The sequence below is a fragment of the Nicotiana sylvestris genome, chromosome 1 (genome assembly GCF_000393655.2).
Source record: "Nicotiana sylvestris chromosome 1, ASM39365v2, whole genome shotgun sequence".
NCBI classification, from domain to species: Eukaryota; Viridiplantae; Streptophyta; class Magnoliopsida; order Solanales; family Solanaceae; genus Nicotiana; species Nicotiana sylvestris.
The window spans coordinates 179,414,950-179,432,782 of record NC_091057.1 but is presented as its reverse complement, the minus strand read 5'-3'; the positions used below and the strand labels follow the sequence as shown (position 1 = coordinate 179,432,782).

The 17,833-nt window shown below is 37.1% G+C and overlaps 3 protein-coding genes across 3 annotated transcripts; all 3 read left to right on the top strand.

The window, feature by feature from the left end:
• Positions 1-426: 426 nt before the first annotated feature.
• LOC104246214 (CCG-binding protein 1) lies at positions 427-3,028 on the top strand. Its single transcript, XM_070171640.1, has 3 exons — positions 427-792; positions 1,634-1,707; positions 2,474-3,028. The coding sequence occupies exons 1-3, from the start codon at positions 552-554 to the stop codon at positions 2,777-2,779; spliced, it is 621 nt and encodes a 206-aa protein (XP_070027741.1). The 5' UTR covers positions 427-551; the 3' UTR covers positions 2,780-3,028.
• A 1,828-nt stretch (positions 3,029-4,856) lies between these two features.
• Positions 4,857-7,019, top strand: LOC104246215 (pollen-specific leucine-rich repeat extensin-like protein 3). Its single transcript, XM_009801979.2, has one exon. The coding sequence runs from the start codon at positions 4,913-4,915 to the stop codon at positions 6,812-6,814; it is 1,902 nt and encodes a 633-aa protein (XP_009800281.1). The 5' UTR covers positions 4,857-4,912; the 3' UTR covers positions 6,815-7,019.
• Positions 7,020-10,715: 3,696 nt separating this feature from the next.
• On the top strand, positions 10,716-16,004 carry LOC104246216 (uncharacterized). The gene is made up of 9 exons (XM_009801981.2): positions 10,716-11,112; positions 11,909-12,100; positions 12,310-12,407; positions 12,956-13,046; positions 13,137-13,340; positions 13,423-13,679; positions 13,939-14,029; positions 14,144-14,360; positions 15,542-16,004. The coding sequence occupies exons 1-9, from the start codon at positions 10,930-10,932 to the stop codon at positions 15,748-15,750; spliced, it is 1,542 nt and encodes a 513-aa protein (XP_009800283.1). The 5' UTR covers positions 10,716-10,929; the 3' UTR covers positions 15,751-16,004.
• The last annotated feature ends 1,829 nt before the right edge of the window (positions 16,005-17,833 follow it).

Below are 17,833 nucleotides of genomic sequence, written 5' to 3'. Positions count from 1 at the left end.
AGAGTCTTTGTTTTATAACAATTTGATCAAATTATGCTATTAATTAGTATCGAGAAACTTTCGAGGGACCAAATGAAAAAGACTGGCAATAACAAATTTCTTTCTTTTGCTTCAAGACAAATTACAAAGTTGAAAAATCAAAAAGTACAAAGCGTAGAAAAAACTGTGGGCTCATAAAAAATATCTTTAAAATTTCCACATACACTATTGTCATTAAAATATCCCAGGGAAAAAAGCCCCACTGTATAACAGGCCGCCGCATCCTACGTTTCCAGTTTTACGATCGCAAATTTGATCACAATCACATACAGACACAAATCAACGGCCATGGTTTAATTGTCACAAATCTAATCAACACCAACAAGTAATATTATCTCTCTTCTAGTGGAAAAGTATTAAAAAAATATCTCATCCTTATCCATTCCCAATTCCTTCTGACTCATTCTTTCTCTTTATATCTAAAACTCATCCTCTATTTATATCCTTAAATTTCTTCAGCAATTATTAAGCATTTTGATGATATCTTCTTTATCTAGGGTCTGAATATAGCAATGGTTTTACAAGCAGTGACTTTAAATTCATTATCTTCTTCTCTTGTTGGAGCTAATGAGCTTCAATATTCTTCGAAAAGATCATCTTCTTCAAGATTTGATGTAATTAATTCGTCGACAATACGTTGTTGTTCAAGGAGCCATGCTTATATACCAAAGCTGGAGCCTTTTAGCAGAACTAAGTTCGATAGAGTCGTAAAAGACCCTCCTTTGATCGAAAAATCCGAAAACGAACTTGCAGGTATTGTCCAGATCTTAATTTCACGTACCTGTATTTTCTTGATTTTACGTTTCCTTTGCTTGTAAGTTATTGATTAGATTGCTCACTCGTTTAATGTTATAACAAATTCTTCAAAATTTCTCTTTCCTGAATGGTTGATGAAAAAAATAAAGAATTGCTTTATATAAAAATAGTGGTTCCAGGGAAATTTCTCGTTTTCTTTTTAGAAGATAATATACGAGCCAGCTTACACGCACTTTCACTAATTCATTGTTTTTTTTTTAACGAGTAGAGCCTATAACAGATTTAAGAAATTACCTAGGTTTTTAACTTCTGCTTAGATCTGAACCCTGCATGTTTCATTCCAGCTCCATGTCATGCTCTTGGGTAGTTTTTCTTTTCGGGGTCAGCTTGCACGCACGGCAGGATATCATGTAACTCTATCCACCAAGATTTAGACGGAAAGGAAGAAATCACTAGCGTCTTTGTCTCTATTAGGATTTGAACCCTGATACCTCAGGTTCTCAACCCACGTTATTGACCACTAGACCATACTTTTCGGTACCGCTTGAAAGGAAATCTTTTACTATAAGATGTAGCGAACTTTCTTTATGTACTGTTGTTATTATTATTTGGGGTTAAATAGCTTTTTAATTATATTTCAAGCTGTTTTGATTGTTAATGTTTATACTATTTGTATGTACTAATTTTTGAATCCTCAAGTATACTTTAAAAAAGAATTACTCCTAAAATAAAAATAAAAATTAAAATTGGGGATCTAGTAACTAGACTTGTTTGTCTGGAGTAAATATTATCTGCTTGTTCAATTACTAACGGAGTACTTGTGTATGGTAATGTGCAGATTATTGTTCTGTTCTAGAAGGGGATGATTCCTATAGCTGCTGGCAGGCTTATTTTGAACTCAAAGATCTTGAAGTAAGTTCTCAATCAGCACACTGTTATAGGTTCTTGAAATATAATGTTGTAACCTTTTTATTTGATGGAGTCTTGCTACTGTACACTATGTGTTGTCTGATAGTAGGCTTTTGTTTCTACAGATTACGTAATTCCTGTCTAGGGAGTTGGTTCTTAGGGGGTAATAAAAATGAGATTTGCTTTGTATTAATTGTGGAGTGTTTGTAAGGAATACCATTCTTGGGAGGATTGTGGAGATTGTTTTAGCTGCTTATTTAGGCTTTGGTCGAATGGGACCTGACAAATTTATATGGCATTGTGTGCATATGTGGACTTGGCCGTGCCTTCTGGGTTAGTCAGGCTAGTGCGAGCCTGGCGTCATTGAGGAAGGGTACTATGTAGTACGACTTTTTATTTTGTATAATATTGGATTGAGACAAGCTTATATGAAGTAACATGGGCAGTGAGGATTTATTTAATCTGACTCTAACTCGGTTGGAGTTGAAGTTGTTGTGTTGTGTGTACATGACTACCAGATAAAGTAAGCAAACAATTACTTCCAAATAGGATTCTGAAGCTGTACCAAATACTGATCATATGAGTGAAAGCAGCCCCATAATACGGATACACTCATGATTTCCGTTAGAGATATCCATCAAGCCAATTACTTGAGCCTTTTGTAAACCCAGATAGAACAATTGGCCAAATTTTTTCATCGTTTTAAGATATATATATATATATATATTGTATTGCACCTTCACACGTTTTTTGTTTTGATTCTTTCCAGAAAGAAGCACCTAAGGAGGAGGTAGAGAGGCTAATACTTCAAGCAGGGGGAGTAAAAACTCTCATTGGCTGTTTACATGGAGTTTCAGACATGCACAAAGCAAAACGAGCAAGCAAAGAATCAGCCAAGATTGTGAATCTTGAGGACAAAGTGGCAAGACCTTGCCCTGTCCCTGATGGATTACCAAAGACAAGAGAAGAGCTTGAAGAAGAGGAGAAGGCTAGAATGCCAGATTCTTCCTTTACTAGACTTCTCAGAGCCAAAGGAACACACCCTGTTTGGTACTCGTCTGCACTTGATTATTGACATGGAATCCATAAAAAGCATGCTTTTGGAGCTTTAGTGAACCAAGTAAATAAGGTCAAGAAGTGGAGTTGAATGGTGTTATCTTGGCCAATGTGGCTAAATTTGTGGGATGTTATCGCGCATTTTTTGTTAGTGTAGCATAAAATAGTTTACTTTATTGTTTAGTGAAGAGTTTCTATTTGTTTTTAATGTAAATATGGTTTGGTTTTGGGAAACTTTAATTGCAGTAAAGTTAAGTTTCTACGTGTCCTTTGAGGTCTTTTCTAGATGGTGTTAAACTGATGTCACTTCACCCTTTTTTCAGTTTGCTATTCCTACCGGTTAAAAACGAGATATGTTATATAGCCCGTTTGGCCAAACTTTTTTTTGGCCAAAAATGCTTTTTTGGGGTCAAAATCATATTTGGTCAAAAATTGAGTTGTTTGATCAAGTTTTTGAAAGAAAAAAAGTACTTTTGAGGAGGAGAAGAAGTAGTTTTGGAGAAGCACAAAGAAGTAGTTTTTTTCCAAAAATACTTTTTTGAGAAGCACTTTTGAGAAAAATACACTTAGAAATAATTTTTTTAAAGCTTGACCAAACATTAATTGTTGTTCAGAAGTGCTTTTCAAACTAATTAGCCAAACACAATCTGTTTTTCACCAAAAATACTTTTGAGAAAAATACTTTTAAAAAAAAGTATTTTTCAAAATAAGCTGATTTTTGCGCCAAATGTGCTATTAATGCCCTTGTCTGACGATTAAGCACCTTAATGGTAACCATTTGGAGTTATCTTCAGTTGTTAACGTATTTGGCCTGTTGGCTCCATGGTGCTGAGGCGGATTAATATTTAACCCCGTCGGATTAATACCACTGGATCTCAAGTCTTTGTGATGCTTAACATAACCCTAATTTTTCTTTGTGCACTTAAAATTTTAAAATGGTCAGGGTGAATGTTACGTTTACTTAGAAATTCCCTGATGTGAATAGAGCTACTTGCCCTGTCATTTGCATCAGACTCTGCCTGCTTCATAGAAGTCTGGGTAAACCATTTGCGTCCGTCCCTCTGTCCTGGCGAGATTGGGATGGTGGTGGTGGTGGTGGTGGTGGTTTTGGGTGGGTAAGTGCGCTGTGTTGAAGTGAAAAGACCAAATGGAATTAGGCAGTCCGTGGTTAAGTTTCTGCTATCTGATTGTTGAATAGTTTTCTTTAGTTACTCCTAAGATCAAGGAGCACATGTTTCACATCATCTATTTTTGCTTTTAATTGGAAGGTAAAATTTCACTATGCCTTGAAAGCCACTTAATCAGTAGTTTGTGTCATTAAACTGTGGGTTTAGGAACTAACAAGACACTATAAATAAAGATTATTTTTTTTTTTGAGGAATTTATTGTCATCTAGATGGAATCTGTCAAGGAGACTGGAAGATTTATCAAAGGAAGAATAAAAGCACCACTTTTAGAGCTTTGGCAGAGGAGTAGAGCAATCTAGTGAAAAACTGAGATCCAGTAGAAAAGCCAATACATTTTTTTGTTTCTCGCTCGGTGTTCGATATTCGCATTGGAGCCCGACTATATCCGGATTCGCACCGCGTAGGGCCCCATTCGGAGGGAAGCGCTCCCTACAAAGGACTTTTTTATACCCAGGCTCGAACCCGAGACCTCTGGTTAAGAGAAGAACAGCCTCATCTGTTGCACGACATCCTTTGTTGGTAAAGTCAATGCACTGTGAATATTTCAAACTTTAATGAAAAAATGAGGCAATTATTTGCTAATTGCTATCATAACGAATTAAAACCTGTTTATGAATTAATGTCCATTTGTTTTAGATGGTAAAAAGAACTCGTGTAATTGGTGATTTTCCATGCTAGTAGGTATAGGATGGATCAAATATTACCCCTATTCATTCATTTCTTAATTCCAAGAAATTTAACAAATACCTTAAATTTGTGTCTAAGTTTATTTTGACCTTCCAAATTCATGGTGCTCAAACAAGCTTCCGCAAAATATGGTTCCAAATTCAAACACCTTCAGTAATAACCTATCAACCACGAATATTCCTTCCTTTGCCTACATATAAAACCCTCCATTTTCCTTTGCAAGATAGATTGCTATAAGCAGCCTTGGGCCTAACCCAAGTGGACTTAATCCAAGCATTATGGCCTCGGGTTTTTTTCTTCCCTTCTTCCTTGTATCATTCTGTTTTCTTTCCTCATCTTCTATTGCATTAACTGATGTTGAGGCTGCTTCCATTGCTCGTCGCCAGCTTTTGGTTGACAATGGCGAGTATGATCAGATGACCATTAACATGAAATTCGCGAATGCCAGGTTGAAGAAGGCTTATGTTGCTCTTCAGGCATGGAAGAAAGCTATTTACTCCGACCCAACAAACTTCACGGCTAACTGGGAGGGTCCTAATGTTTGCGCCTATAATGGTGTCTTTTGTGACAATGCTCTCGATGATCCCAATATCTCTGTTGTTGCTGGCATTGATCTTAACCATGCAGACATAGCTGGACACCTCCCCGTCGAGCTTGGCCTTTTATCTGATGTTAGTCTTATCCACATTAACTCTAATCGATTTTGTGGAATCATTCCTAAGAGCATTAAAAATATTACGCTTTTAGATGAGATTGATTTCAGCAACAATCGTTTCGTGGGGCCATTCCCAGACGTTGTGCTGGAATTACCTAACCTTAAATATCTTGATCTTAGGTTCAATAATTTTGAAGGTCTAGTGCCCCCTGCACTATTTGAAAAGAATCTTGATGCCATATTTCTTAACAATAACCGATTCCATTCTACCATCCCTGAAAACTTGGGTAATTCTAATGCTTCAGTGGTGGTATTGGCGAATAACAAATTCTTTGGTTGCATTCCAAGCAGCATTGGTAAAATGAGCAACACATTAGATGAGCTTGTTTTCACGAACAATGATCTTTCTGGTTGTTTACCTGAAGAAATTACTAAGCTCACGAGCCTAACGACGTTAGACATTAGCGGAAACAAGTTCGTTGGATCCTTACCAAAGGATTTGAAGTACATGCAGAAAGTTGAAGTCTTTGACATTGCATCCAATAAGTTCATGGGAAATGTTCCAGAGAACCTTTGTACTTTGCCCAAGTTGGCCAATTTGACATTCTCTAAGAACTATTTTGAGAGCTTGGACCAAAAATGTACGCCGTCGCGCTCCCATGATCTGGAAATAGAAGGTAAAGAAAATTGTTTGCAGGAACAACCAGATCAAAAGACGGAGAAGGAATGTTTACCAGTTTTGAGCAATCCTGTTGATTGTAGCAAAGGTCATTGTGGGTTTTCTCCACAAGGGCAAAGTCCAAAGGATCCACCCAAAGAAACAACTCCTTCAACACCCAAAAATTCTCCACCAAAACCTGCGAGTCCAAAACCAAAGCCATCTCCTGTATCTACACCTACCCCATTACCACCACCTAAGGTGTCTGTTCCACCACCGGTTGTATCTCCCCCACCACCAGTGGCCTCACCTCCCCCACCACCACCCGTAGCCTCACCACCACCACCTCTAGTCCAATCTCCACCACCTCCGATGGCATCACCTCCACCTCCAGTCCACTCACTACCACTACCACTGGCCTCACCTCCACCCCCAATGGCTTCACCACCACCTCCAGCTCGATCTCCACCGCCTCCGGTAGCGTCACCACCGCCTCCGGTAGAGTCACCTCCACCTCCTGTCCACTCACCACCACCGCCTCCTGTAGCATCACCTCCACCTCCCGTTCACTCACCACCGCCACCAGTGGCCTCACCTCCACCTCCAGTCCACTCACCACCGCCTCCGGTAGCGTCACCTCCACCTCCCGTTCACTCACCACCGCCACTAGTGGCTTCACCACCACCGCCGGTAGCGTCACCTCCACCTCCTCCAGTATTCTCTCCACCTCCACCTATCCACTCACCACCCCCACCCCCACCTGTAGCCTCACCTCCACCTCCACCCACTTTTGAGGATTTTGCTCTTCCTCCATCATTGGGCTCGCTATATGCATCACCACCGCCACCAATTTTCCAAGGTTATTAAGGGGTTCCACCATTCTTATATTCAGTGGCACGATAACTAGTTCAAAGAATATGTACAAATCAATCTGTAAACATATATAATCATTGAAAAGTTCGTTTACATTGTCAATATTAACGATTCATTGAGCTTTGTACAGTATTGGAAATTTTTTCTTGGATGTGCTGATTGAACAACACATTATGCAATTTCAACGTACTTTTGTCTACTTTTCTTTTTTTACGTTCCCTGCATTTTAATCATATCAATTACCTTGAATGAGAATGAGCTAGAGTGTTGCGTTTTTATTAAGGGGTGTGAACGAGAAATGGAAGAGGCACCTCCTGGATTGCACTTCTTCGTCTCACCATTTCAGGCTTGGCCTCATCTTTTAAAGATGAAAGATCTCAAATCTTCTCCCCCTTTTTTTTTATTATATTGTTGCATTATTTTTTAAATAAATATAAGTGTCAAGTGTGATTTGGTCTGTTTGTTGAGTTCGCTGAAGTTATATGATTTGAAGTGCCGCTATCACAAAATAGTTATTTCGTTCTATCCTGGGAGGAATTAATCCGTATACCTTAGACAACAATGAGTAGATTAAATTCCTTAAGAACACACCGTGCATTCAGTGGACTCAGAATTATTTTACGTTTTATTTATTGAACTAACTGTTTGTTTACTTCTCTGATTTTGATTTTCTGATTTTGGACACAGTAATACCAACAATCTTTAAGGAATTTAAGCTATTCAACGACACCGTAAGGTCTGGCTTCCAATCACATTCGATCTGTGAAATGGTGCATGGACAAGATATCAGAAATAAAAAGTAATCAAGTCATGTTTGACTTGAGTTGTTATCAATTAATTATTCTAACAGAATAATTGTGACACCAAATGCTATGAACATAACGAATAACCATGTGGGAACAACTTCCAAAGGGCTGGGGCCTTTGTCTCTATCTCTAGAAGACATTGTTCTTTAACGGTGCATTCAACCATCCGCGATTATAACGGCATGACATTTCATGCCTTGGAGAAACGTCATGTTTACATTCTATTATTAAGAGAATGTTTTTCGGTGGCTAATGGAAAGAAAATTCAGAGTGGAATAGTGATCGTTAATCTTTTATGGAGAGGGAAGAAACTGTTTCAGATGGTCGAAGAAGAATTTTATTTCTTGTATCCGACTTCAAACAGTATGCCTGATCTTATATGACTTAATCAAGAATGAATATACAAGTGATTTAGTCTTGAAGAAAGAAAAGTGTGTGAAGTCAATGTGTTGCAAACGGCAAAGAAAGAAAACGACATATCTTGATCGCTTTGGTTTGGCAATTAGGAAGTTGTTACATTTTTGCCAACAAGGCAAAATTTCTTTGGCCAAAGATGCAAAGGAATAAAAGAGGCCATGAAAGGCAGTGACTTTGATGTTTGATAGAATAGTAGCGGCTATTTAAATACGAATCATTGACAGAAAGTCTTTTGGATCAAATAAGGGTCGATGCGGCTGATTTGTGAAGGGATGTGATCAACCATTGCTTATGTCGTAGACTAATACGTATCGACTTTCGATTGCATATCAGATTATTGACTACACTTAATGTATCAATCGTATATTATAAAAATAGCTATATGATTGACATTAGTTGTGTACATTGTGATAGTCAAGCAACAATAGGCAGGGTTGAGAGCGTTATGTATAACGGAAAATCTCGTCACATTCGACGGAGACACAATACCGTTAGACAACTACTCTTTAGTGGTGTTATCACGATTTACTACGTAAAGTCAAGAGATAACGTGTCAGATCCACTTACAAAAGTTCTATCTAGAGAGGCAGTTGAAATATCATCAAAGAGAATGGGGCTAAGGCCTAGGAAAAGTCATCATGGCGGTAACTCTACCTAGCAGACTGGAGATCCCAAGAGCTAGGTTCAAAGAGATCAAACAAAGTTATGAATGACGGTTCAACATTGTCAAATAACTCAACTCATTCTCATGATGAAGACAATGTCGAGAAATTAAGGTAAAGCATTAAGGCTTATTGATGAGTCAATAAAGCTTAAAGCTTTTTAATGATTTGCTAAGTCTGGCAGCATATGACCAGATAGTGCGTCTATAAGATTACACGTTTAGAAATCACCTATGTGAGTGTGAAGTATAAGCCGCTTTAAGGGGAATGAAAGTAAAGGCCCATTCTCTACGCACTCATAAAACCAGGCGGTGTTCATGGCTGAAACGAACACAACCGTGAGAACCAAAAACGGCTAAGGATTGATTGTGTGACTTATGGTTGTCTAGGTATACACCAAAGCTCGACGGTTCAAAGATATCAAATCTACCAATTGACTGAGTATATCCGACATAAGTTCACTACGAAAAGTTCAAAAGGAAACCTACTTATCCAGATGCGATTAATCCTTACTTGCGAATCACAGAGTATTTTCATGCATGTTTTTTTTCCACATATGTCCATTCCCCATTCATGTGGAGGATTGTTGCGTTTTTATTAAGGGGTGTGAATGAGAAATGGAAGAGGCACCTCTTGGATTGAACCTCTTCATCTTACCATTTCATTGTCTATAAATTTAGAGGCTTGGCCTCATTTTTTAAAGATGAAAGATCTGAAATTTTCTCCCCTCTTTTTTTATATTGTTGCATTATTTTCTTAATAAATATAAGTGTCAAGTGTGATTTGCTCCGTTTGTTGAGTTCGCTGAAGTTCTGTGATTTGAAGTGCCACTATCACAGAATAGTTATTCCGTTCTATCCTGGGAGGAATTAATCCGTATACCTTGGACAACAGTGAGGAGATTAAATTCCTTAAGGACACACTGTGCATTCAATGGGCTCGGAATTATTTTACGTTTTGTTTATTGAACTAGCGTTTCTTTACTTTTCTGATTTTGAATATAGTAATACCAACAAGTTTGTCACTGTTGCAAAAAGTGCGCTGCATTACATCTATCGGTCACAAAACTTATAGGAACGTTTGATCCTTGTTGTATCGTGTTAATTAAAAAGTAGTCACAATTTTTGTTCAATTTGGTAGAATATTGGAATAACCATCAGGTGGTTCTGAAATAACTGAAGCAGAGAGATATATGATCTAACTGTAGCATCAGTTTATTAATCTTAGAGAATGTACTCGTTAGAGTTAATTTATACTAGTAGCTTTTTAAGTCTAACTTTTTTAGGACGCCGTGACAATAATAGGAAACTTGCCCTTCCAAAATATAAGAATAAAAAGAAAAGGGTGGGGGTAATGAATTATTTTAATCCTTTTTATATAATTAAGAAGGAATTAGTTTTTATTGTCCTTATTTAAATATTCTTTTACTAGATCCCAATGTACCAAGTTAATAATATGTAAATTTTAATTAAAGATAACAACAATAACAACAACAACAACAACCTAGTAAAATCTCACAAGTGAGGTCTGGGGAGGGTAGTATGTACGCAGACCTTACCTCTACCCGGAGGAGTAGAGAGACTGTTTCCGGAAGACCCTCTCAAGATAATAAGAAAAATAAAAAGGAGAGAATATTAGTTTCACCACAGAGATTACAGGAAAAATAGGAACATAAAATGCAGAAGGAAAAATGCAAAATAAAAATGATGGCTAGTAAATAGGTCCTGCACCGAAAAGAGAAAATAGTAAGACACGACAATGCCCTTAACAAATTTTAATTAAAGATAATTTAGTCAAAATTCCTATTTTAATTCTTGGAATTAATATTTTCTTAAGGGACATGCCAAAGACAAAAAAATCACTTATTATGGTACTTAATATTTTTTTTTGTTTTTGTTGTACAATCGAAAATTTTGAAAAGATTTGAAAGAAATTTCACTAGACCCACCAGCTATAACTTGTAAACTACAAAAATAGCTTATTTCTAGCCTCTTTTTTTTAATAATAAAAACAAAAAAAGGCCCTACTTTTTTGTGCGCAAAACCAACGTCGGGCCAGCGGTGCACGGTAATACCGAACGACATCGTCTTTTACCTGTTTCGCCGTAAGAAGCACGTTTTGCCTTAACAAACAAGATCTCAAAGACTATCACTTGATTCAATTTGGTTACCAGTTCCCGGCGGTGAAAACTAATAAAGTTGCATCGACACTGCGATCTTCTCAAATGGCGGAAAACACGACGAAGCCTTCGAATGAAGAGATAGTGGAAAAGCAGGAGGAAGCTCAGCAACCTCCGCCGCAAGGAGGCGGCGGTGGAGGATGGGGAGGCTGGGGATTTTCTGCGTTTTCTTATATATCGGACATTCAGAAAGCTGCTACTACCGCTGCCGAAGAGATCTCCCGCAATGTACTCATTTTCCCTTACATTTCATAACTCTATTTTTTTCCTATTTTTTTTTTTTTTTTTTTTGCATTTGTAACGTAGCTGCTTTTGCTGTTTGTTTTACCTCATTTTGATATAATATATAAAAATTAGCGGTTAATGAGATGTTATCATTGTTAGCCGAGTTGTGTGAGTGAACTGTGAGTAACTCATTTATATTTCAAATTTTTGACAAAATGAGTTTTTGCTAGATCTATCATCTGATCTAGGAATTAGACAATTAGTGTGTTTCGGACACTCCCTTTCAGTAAATGGTACCTATTACAATTTTCGCGATGCCTCAACTGAACGGTGCCAAATATTGCTGGATGATGTCAGTTATATTTGATAACTTAGAGTATTTTGTACCAAGGCTGAAATCAGATAGACTCCCAAATGAGAGCATGTGTGATCATTAACATTTCCTTCTGCTATGATTATCAGTAACATACTAGTTAACATATCAGGAACATAATAGTTGGCATTAGGTCAATTTGAATTGAGTTAGTACTTTTCCCCCCCTTTTCACCTTCAGTTTTTCTGTAGGACTACACTTTGTAGGGCACCAGATCAACAAAATGAGTTGAAGCCTTCAGATTAATAAACTTTACAGAACTCAATTTTCGTTGATATAATTCCTGTTATCACCCTTCTAATGTCTCAACTTTCTGCTGACAAGTGCAGGTTACTTGTTCTTTTGTGGTTATGGCAGGGAAACACACTTAAACATAAACTTGATTGCCTCCATCAGCTATTTTTATATGCGTTTTCACTTATGCAGGCTGTTGAAGCGGCTAAAATAGCTGCAAAAAGCCTTGCAGATGTGCAGGATGCTTCAGAAGACTCCGAATCCTCAAAAGAGGATGAGCGAGAAGTATTGGTCGAAGAGGAAAGTGAAGACGAGAATGACAAAAAACGCAAGGCTGCTCTGGAAAAATTAGAGAAAGCTAGTGAAGATTCAATTCTTGGCCAGGCAAGTGCTACCAAACTAGTTGTTGTGCTGCTTAGTTGACTCAGTAGGCAATCCAAACTGTTAATGGAAGTTCTTCTTGAGCATTGAATATTGATAAACATTCCACCCCAATTTTTGCTAATTTCTACAGAAGTATCTTAAGGTTAGAAGTAGATATGCTAAAATTGTTTGCTATGGTCATGCTTTTAACCTTCCAAAACTATGTGCAGGGTTTGAAAGTTATTGACCATTCAGTCGAGAATTTCGCTTCAGGAGCTTGGCAAGCTTTAGGAAACGCATTCAAAGGAGGTTCCGATTTAGTCCACAAGTATGTATATCGGCTTGTATACAATTGCAACATGACTTTTTCTAGTCGTGCTGTTGGAAACCTTCACCCCAGAGAGGTGTTTATCCAGCTATTTGGGAGCCATGTTTTTAGATTTTGTTTAAGCAGTTGCTCATCTTGTGCTTGAGAAACAATGCTGTACTTTATGGAGCTGATTGTTAGGGGATAATTAGGGAGTTCTTTTTGGTTTAACGTCTGTTGAGTTATATATTACATTGTTCTTTAATTTAATGCTGCATAGTATAAACTTCTATGATTTTGACACATTAATTTGGTGAAATTTCCCTATGGCAAATTAAGGTGGAAAAATGACTGGAATAAAACAAATTGCGTGCTTACATATTTCTGGACTAAGAAAAGCAGTTGCAAACTCCAACTGTTAGGAAACATGGAAAATTAAGCACCTCTAGGTTAAGCATGAGAACTCTGTGATCCTGCAATGTTAACCAGTTTTGAGTCATTACCCGGTTATTCTTCGTTTAGTAATGCCCAAATTGCCAAAGAAATTATATTTTGTTTTGTATTTTCAGGCTTGAGGAATCGGCTTTAAGTATTGCTGAATCAGTTCAGCATGGTGGCTTACCTGCCACAACTGGTTCTGCTGCACCATCCATACTAGAGGTTTGCCATTTGCACAAATTTGATTTTCTATCTTTTTGGGCAAGGGGAGTGTGCCTTAATATGCAGTTTATATTGGGCAATTTCTTGCAGACTGGAAAAGCTTTTACTGCCAAAGGGATGCATGCGCTTGAGCTACTTGGAAAAGAAACTATGGATCTTCTGATCTCAGAAACTGGTATTGGAGTTGACCCAAACACCAAAGAAGGGGGAGGAAAAACAGACAAGGATCAGTTTTATGAGGAAGTTACTTTTGATAGATGCTTTTATATTTATGGAGGTCCGGAGCAGTTGGAGGTCACTTCCTACTCATACTGATCCAATACCTAGTTGAGTTCATCCCGTAAATCCCTTGTCTTATCATATGAATTACACGCAGGAGCTGGAGGCATTGTCCAACCATTATGCTTTGTTGTTCAACAGAAGAAAAGCGAAGCTTCCATCTGATCAAAGGTCTTCATATGATGGAAAACTTAAAGAGGTTCAACAGATTTTTGACTTGAGTTCTGAAGTATATGGAAGTAGTACAGAGTCAGGAAAAGGGAAGAAAGTTGAGACTGGCATTGCAGATAGCACTGATGAGGTGAAGAATTTGCATGATTCTAGTGTGAACAAGGCTGCAGAATTGGCAGCAGGGTAAAGATTGAACTTTAATATGCTTTACCTGTTTTTGATTTTTTTTTCTGCTTTTCCTTCTACTTTAATATGCTTTACCAAGCATCCAGTTCTTGAAAAATATATGGGAGCAGGGCAGGGAGTATGTGACTGAAATGTGGACGGTTCGTGAATCTAGACAGAGTTCTTATGCCTTAGTAGTGTGATTATCTAAAAGTTTGTGTCTAGTTGCTAAGAACTGGGATAGTGGTGTTAAGTTTTGGATTTCATTGAATTGCAGATTTACAAATGTTTTGGTTGGACTAGCTTCCGATGACATGATTCAAAGGACTGCTCGGAGACTGGATACACTTCATTCAGAGGGTGTCCATGTATGTATAATATATTTTGGTTTGCCTGCGAGTTTCTTTTGAATCAAAGAAACAAGCAGCTTCTGTTTTGGGAGTAAAGGATCTGCTTCTCACAGATTATTCTTATATACACAGAGACTTTCTGAGTTGTGCTGTTTTGCTGCGAGTCAACTTGTAATGCTTGGGAAATCAATCATCTCAACTGCAAATAAAGCTGTAGACCAAGATGCCGATGCGGAAATTGTGAAAATGGATTGGCCTGAGGATTCAATTGAAAGGGCTAAGATAATCCGAGCGAAGGCATGTTCAATGACTGGATGTGTTGAAGCTGTTTCTTCCAGCTTTATTACAGGTAGATTTGTGTCAAACATATTATTGCATGCTTTTGTGACTTTTATCTTGTTTCTTTTTTTCCCTTTGTAGTCTTTCATCTGCCGTCCATTGTTTCCTTGCTAATATTTATGGATCACATACCTTTTGTTTGATCTCTGGTATTGCATATAAAAACTTAAAAAAAGTCATCAAACGAAGCACATGGTTAGGGTTATGCACAAATAACAGAATTTTTGTGATTTATGATTGTGCGCTTTGTGTTTGTTATTATTTATTTCTTCCTGTGGCTTGGTCAAATATCTATTCATGCATTTTGCTGTGCTCATTGAATGTCATATTCTGAAGAACAAGTTGACATTTGATTTCCTTTTCTATCGATATAACCCTGTTGAACCACACACTGGTCTAAGAAGATAGCCTAATAATTCCTTTTTGGATCAGAATGATCAAACTTGAAATTGCCATTTCTGAAAGTTCTATGAGCAAATCGTTCGTGTAAATAGTGTGATGCTCACTGTCTCTTACGATTTTATCGCTTGTTCTTTGTGGGTGTATATTGTTTCTCTGCCAAAAGTATGTGTGTGGGGATACTTTTATTTTTAGAATGGATCTGGAGTGCTATAATTTTAAAGCTAAAATATTGCAATACTGTAGGATACTAGTCTTTTATCTTGAAAAAAGAGTACTGTGGGGAATTGGTACAATGAAGTAATCTTCTGGTTGAGTGAATTCTGCCCTCAAGCTGTATAAAGTTTCATTGTAGTTGAATTGGTTTTCCAGATCCTCGTAAATGCTTTGGCCCATTACGGAGAACCGCTTTACTAAGTGATCGTTATTTCAACTGTTTGATGTCTTTCTCTGCCCCTGGTTATGAACAATTTAATCTTACTGGTCTAGTAATATTGAAATGAGCTCATTGAGCTTGGAGAAAGTGTGAAGGTTTGCTTCCCTTAAAACATTTTTGTCTACCCTTGGCATGAAGAATAAAGGAACATTATCAAAATAATAATAATGATGATAATAATAATAATAATAAAAAAATAAATAAATTAAAGAATCCATATAAAGGAACAGTTCGATCTAGCTTTTTCTAGGGAAGAACACATTTGCTCTTGGTATGTCCCCTTTGGTGTTAAAAGTTCAGGGGAACTATAATAGTGGCGTTTATCCCTCTTGATTAGCTTCATTATACTTTTGCAGGAATATCGGAAGTTGCTGAAGCGTATTTAGCAGCAGTGAAAGGTGTTTCTGCTGATTCACAAGAAGTTCCGCAGAAATCAATCCAGGAAAAAGCTAACGCATATGCGGAGAATCTTCGTGCAGATCATAGCACAGCCATTGGTAAAATTCAGGATGGCCTTCAGTATTTGTCTTACGTGGTCATCTCAACCTCAATGCCTGCTGCTTGAAGAATTTCTTGATGCAATGTTTCTCACTTGATGCTCCTTTTAGCTTGTTTCCTTTTCTATTATCCCCACCCCCTCTCTCCTCCGTGTAAATAATTGCATTAGATTAGTTCTCTGTATACCTTTATCCCTTCAGACTTGTGTCTTCATATGGTGAACGTGTATGATATTTCCATCAACTCTTAGTTGCATAGGAAATCCACTTTCCTTTCTGTTTTTATCTGAAGGAAAGAAATATATTTTCTGTTGATTGACAATTCAAGTCTTTGCCTTTGGCCCATGGATGTTCTTTTCTCGTTTATAAGATGTAGTAATAAGTACAATCATACAATATATATATATGTATGTGGAAGAATTTAAAAACCCCAACAAGATGAAATACTTCTTATCATGTTTTAATCTCGTGTCAAGTTTATTTTATTATTCAAATAGTATACTACAGTAACTTGGTGAATAATAAGAAATGGGAAAAATGTGTTAAAAAAGACATTTCTGTTATGAAATAAAAGCAATTTAGTAAAACATGAACAAGAAATAAAAGCAATTTAGTACAACATGAACAAGAAATAGAGATAGAGAGAAGGAAGAGATTTTCTTCTTCAATTGTGTGTATTTTTCTATTTATTACAAGGCCTTTATATAGGCATGAAAAGTGAAGAAAATATGTCATGGAATATGTCATTGAACATAGAAAATATGTCATTGAATATGTCATTAACCATTTGAGAGAAAGATCATGGAGAAAGAGTAGACATCCACCATATTTTGATTTTTATCATAACACTCCCCCTTGGATGTCCATAAATAATGTGCCTCGTTAAAACCTTATTAGGAAAAAGCCTTATGGGAAAAAAATCCTAATAAAGGAAAAAAAGTACACATATTTAGAAATACGCCTTTTGGTTGTCTCGTTAAAAACCTTGCAGGGTAAACCCAATGGGACAAAACCTTGTAAGGGAAAAAGAGTACAACGCGTATTAACTCCCCCTGATGAGATCATTAGTTCACATAGTTGAGCCTTCGTATCCCAATCTTGTACACTAGTTTCTTGAAGGTTGACGCCGGTAGATATTTGGTGAACAAATCAGCCATATTATCACTTGAACGGATCCGTTGCACATTAATATCACCATTCTTTTGAAGATCATGTGTGAACAATAATTTAGGTGAAATGTGCTTTGTCCTAACTCCTTTATGAATCCTCCCTTTAATTGGGCTATGCATGTTGTATTTTCTTCATACAAAACTTTGGGTAGTTTATCACACTTCAAACCACATTTGTCTCGAATAAGATGTATAGTAGACCTCAACCATACACATTCTCGACTTGCTTCATGAATAACAATTATCTCAGCATGATTAAAAGAAGTAGCCACGATTAATTGCTTAGTCGATCGCCAAGATATGACAGTGTCACACATGTAAACACATAACATGTTTGAGATCAAGCCTTGTGTGTGTCAGATAAATACCCCACATCGACATAACCAACAAGATCGGTATTGCAATCATTGCCATAAAATAAGCCCACACCGGTAATCCCCCTTAGATAACGCAATATGTGCTTGATTTCATTCCAATTTCTCCTTGAACGGAGCTATATCTTGCTAAGACATTAACTGAAAAAGTTATGTCATGCCTTGTAGTGTTAGCAAGATATATTAGCGCACCAATTGCATTAAGATATGGTACTTTAGGACCAAGAAGCTCTTCATTATTTTCATGAGGTCGGAGTGGATCTTTATTTATATCGAGTAATCTCACAACCATCGGGGTACTTAATGGATGTGCTTTATCCACATAGAAGCTCTTTAAAATCTTTTTAGTGTATGCTGATTGAAGGACAAAAATTCCATCTTTCATATATTCAATTTGTAGACCAAGACAAAATTTTGTCTTTCCAAGATCTTTCATTTCAAATTCTTTCTTTAAACAGTCTACTGCTTTAGGAAGCTCTCCGGGAGTTCTAATGATATTTGAATCATCAACATACATGGCGATTATAACAAATTCAAATCCATATCCTTTTATAAGGACACAAGGACAAATTGAATTATTCTTATACCCTTCTTTCAACAAGTATTCT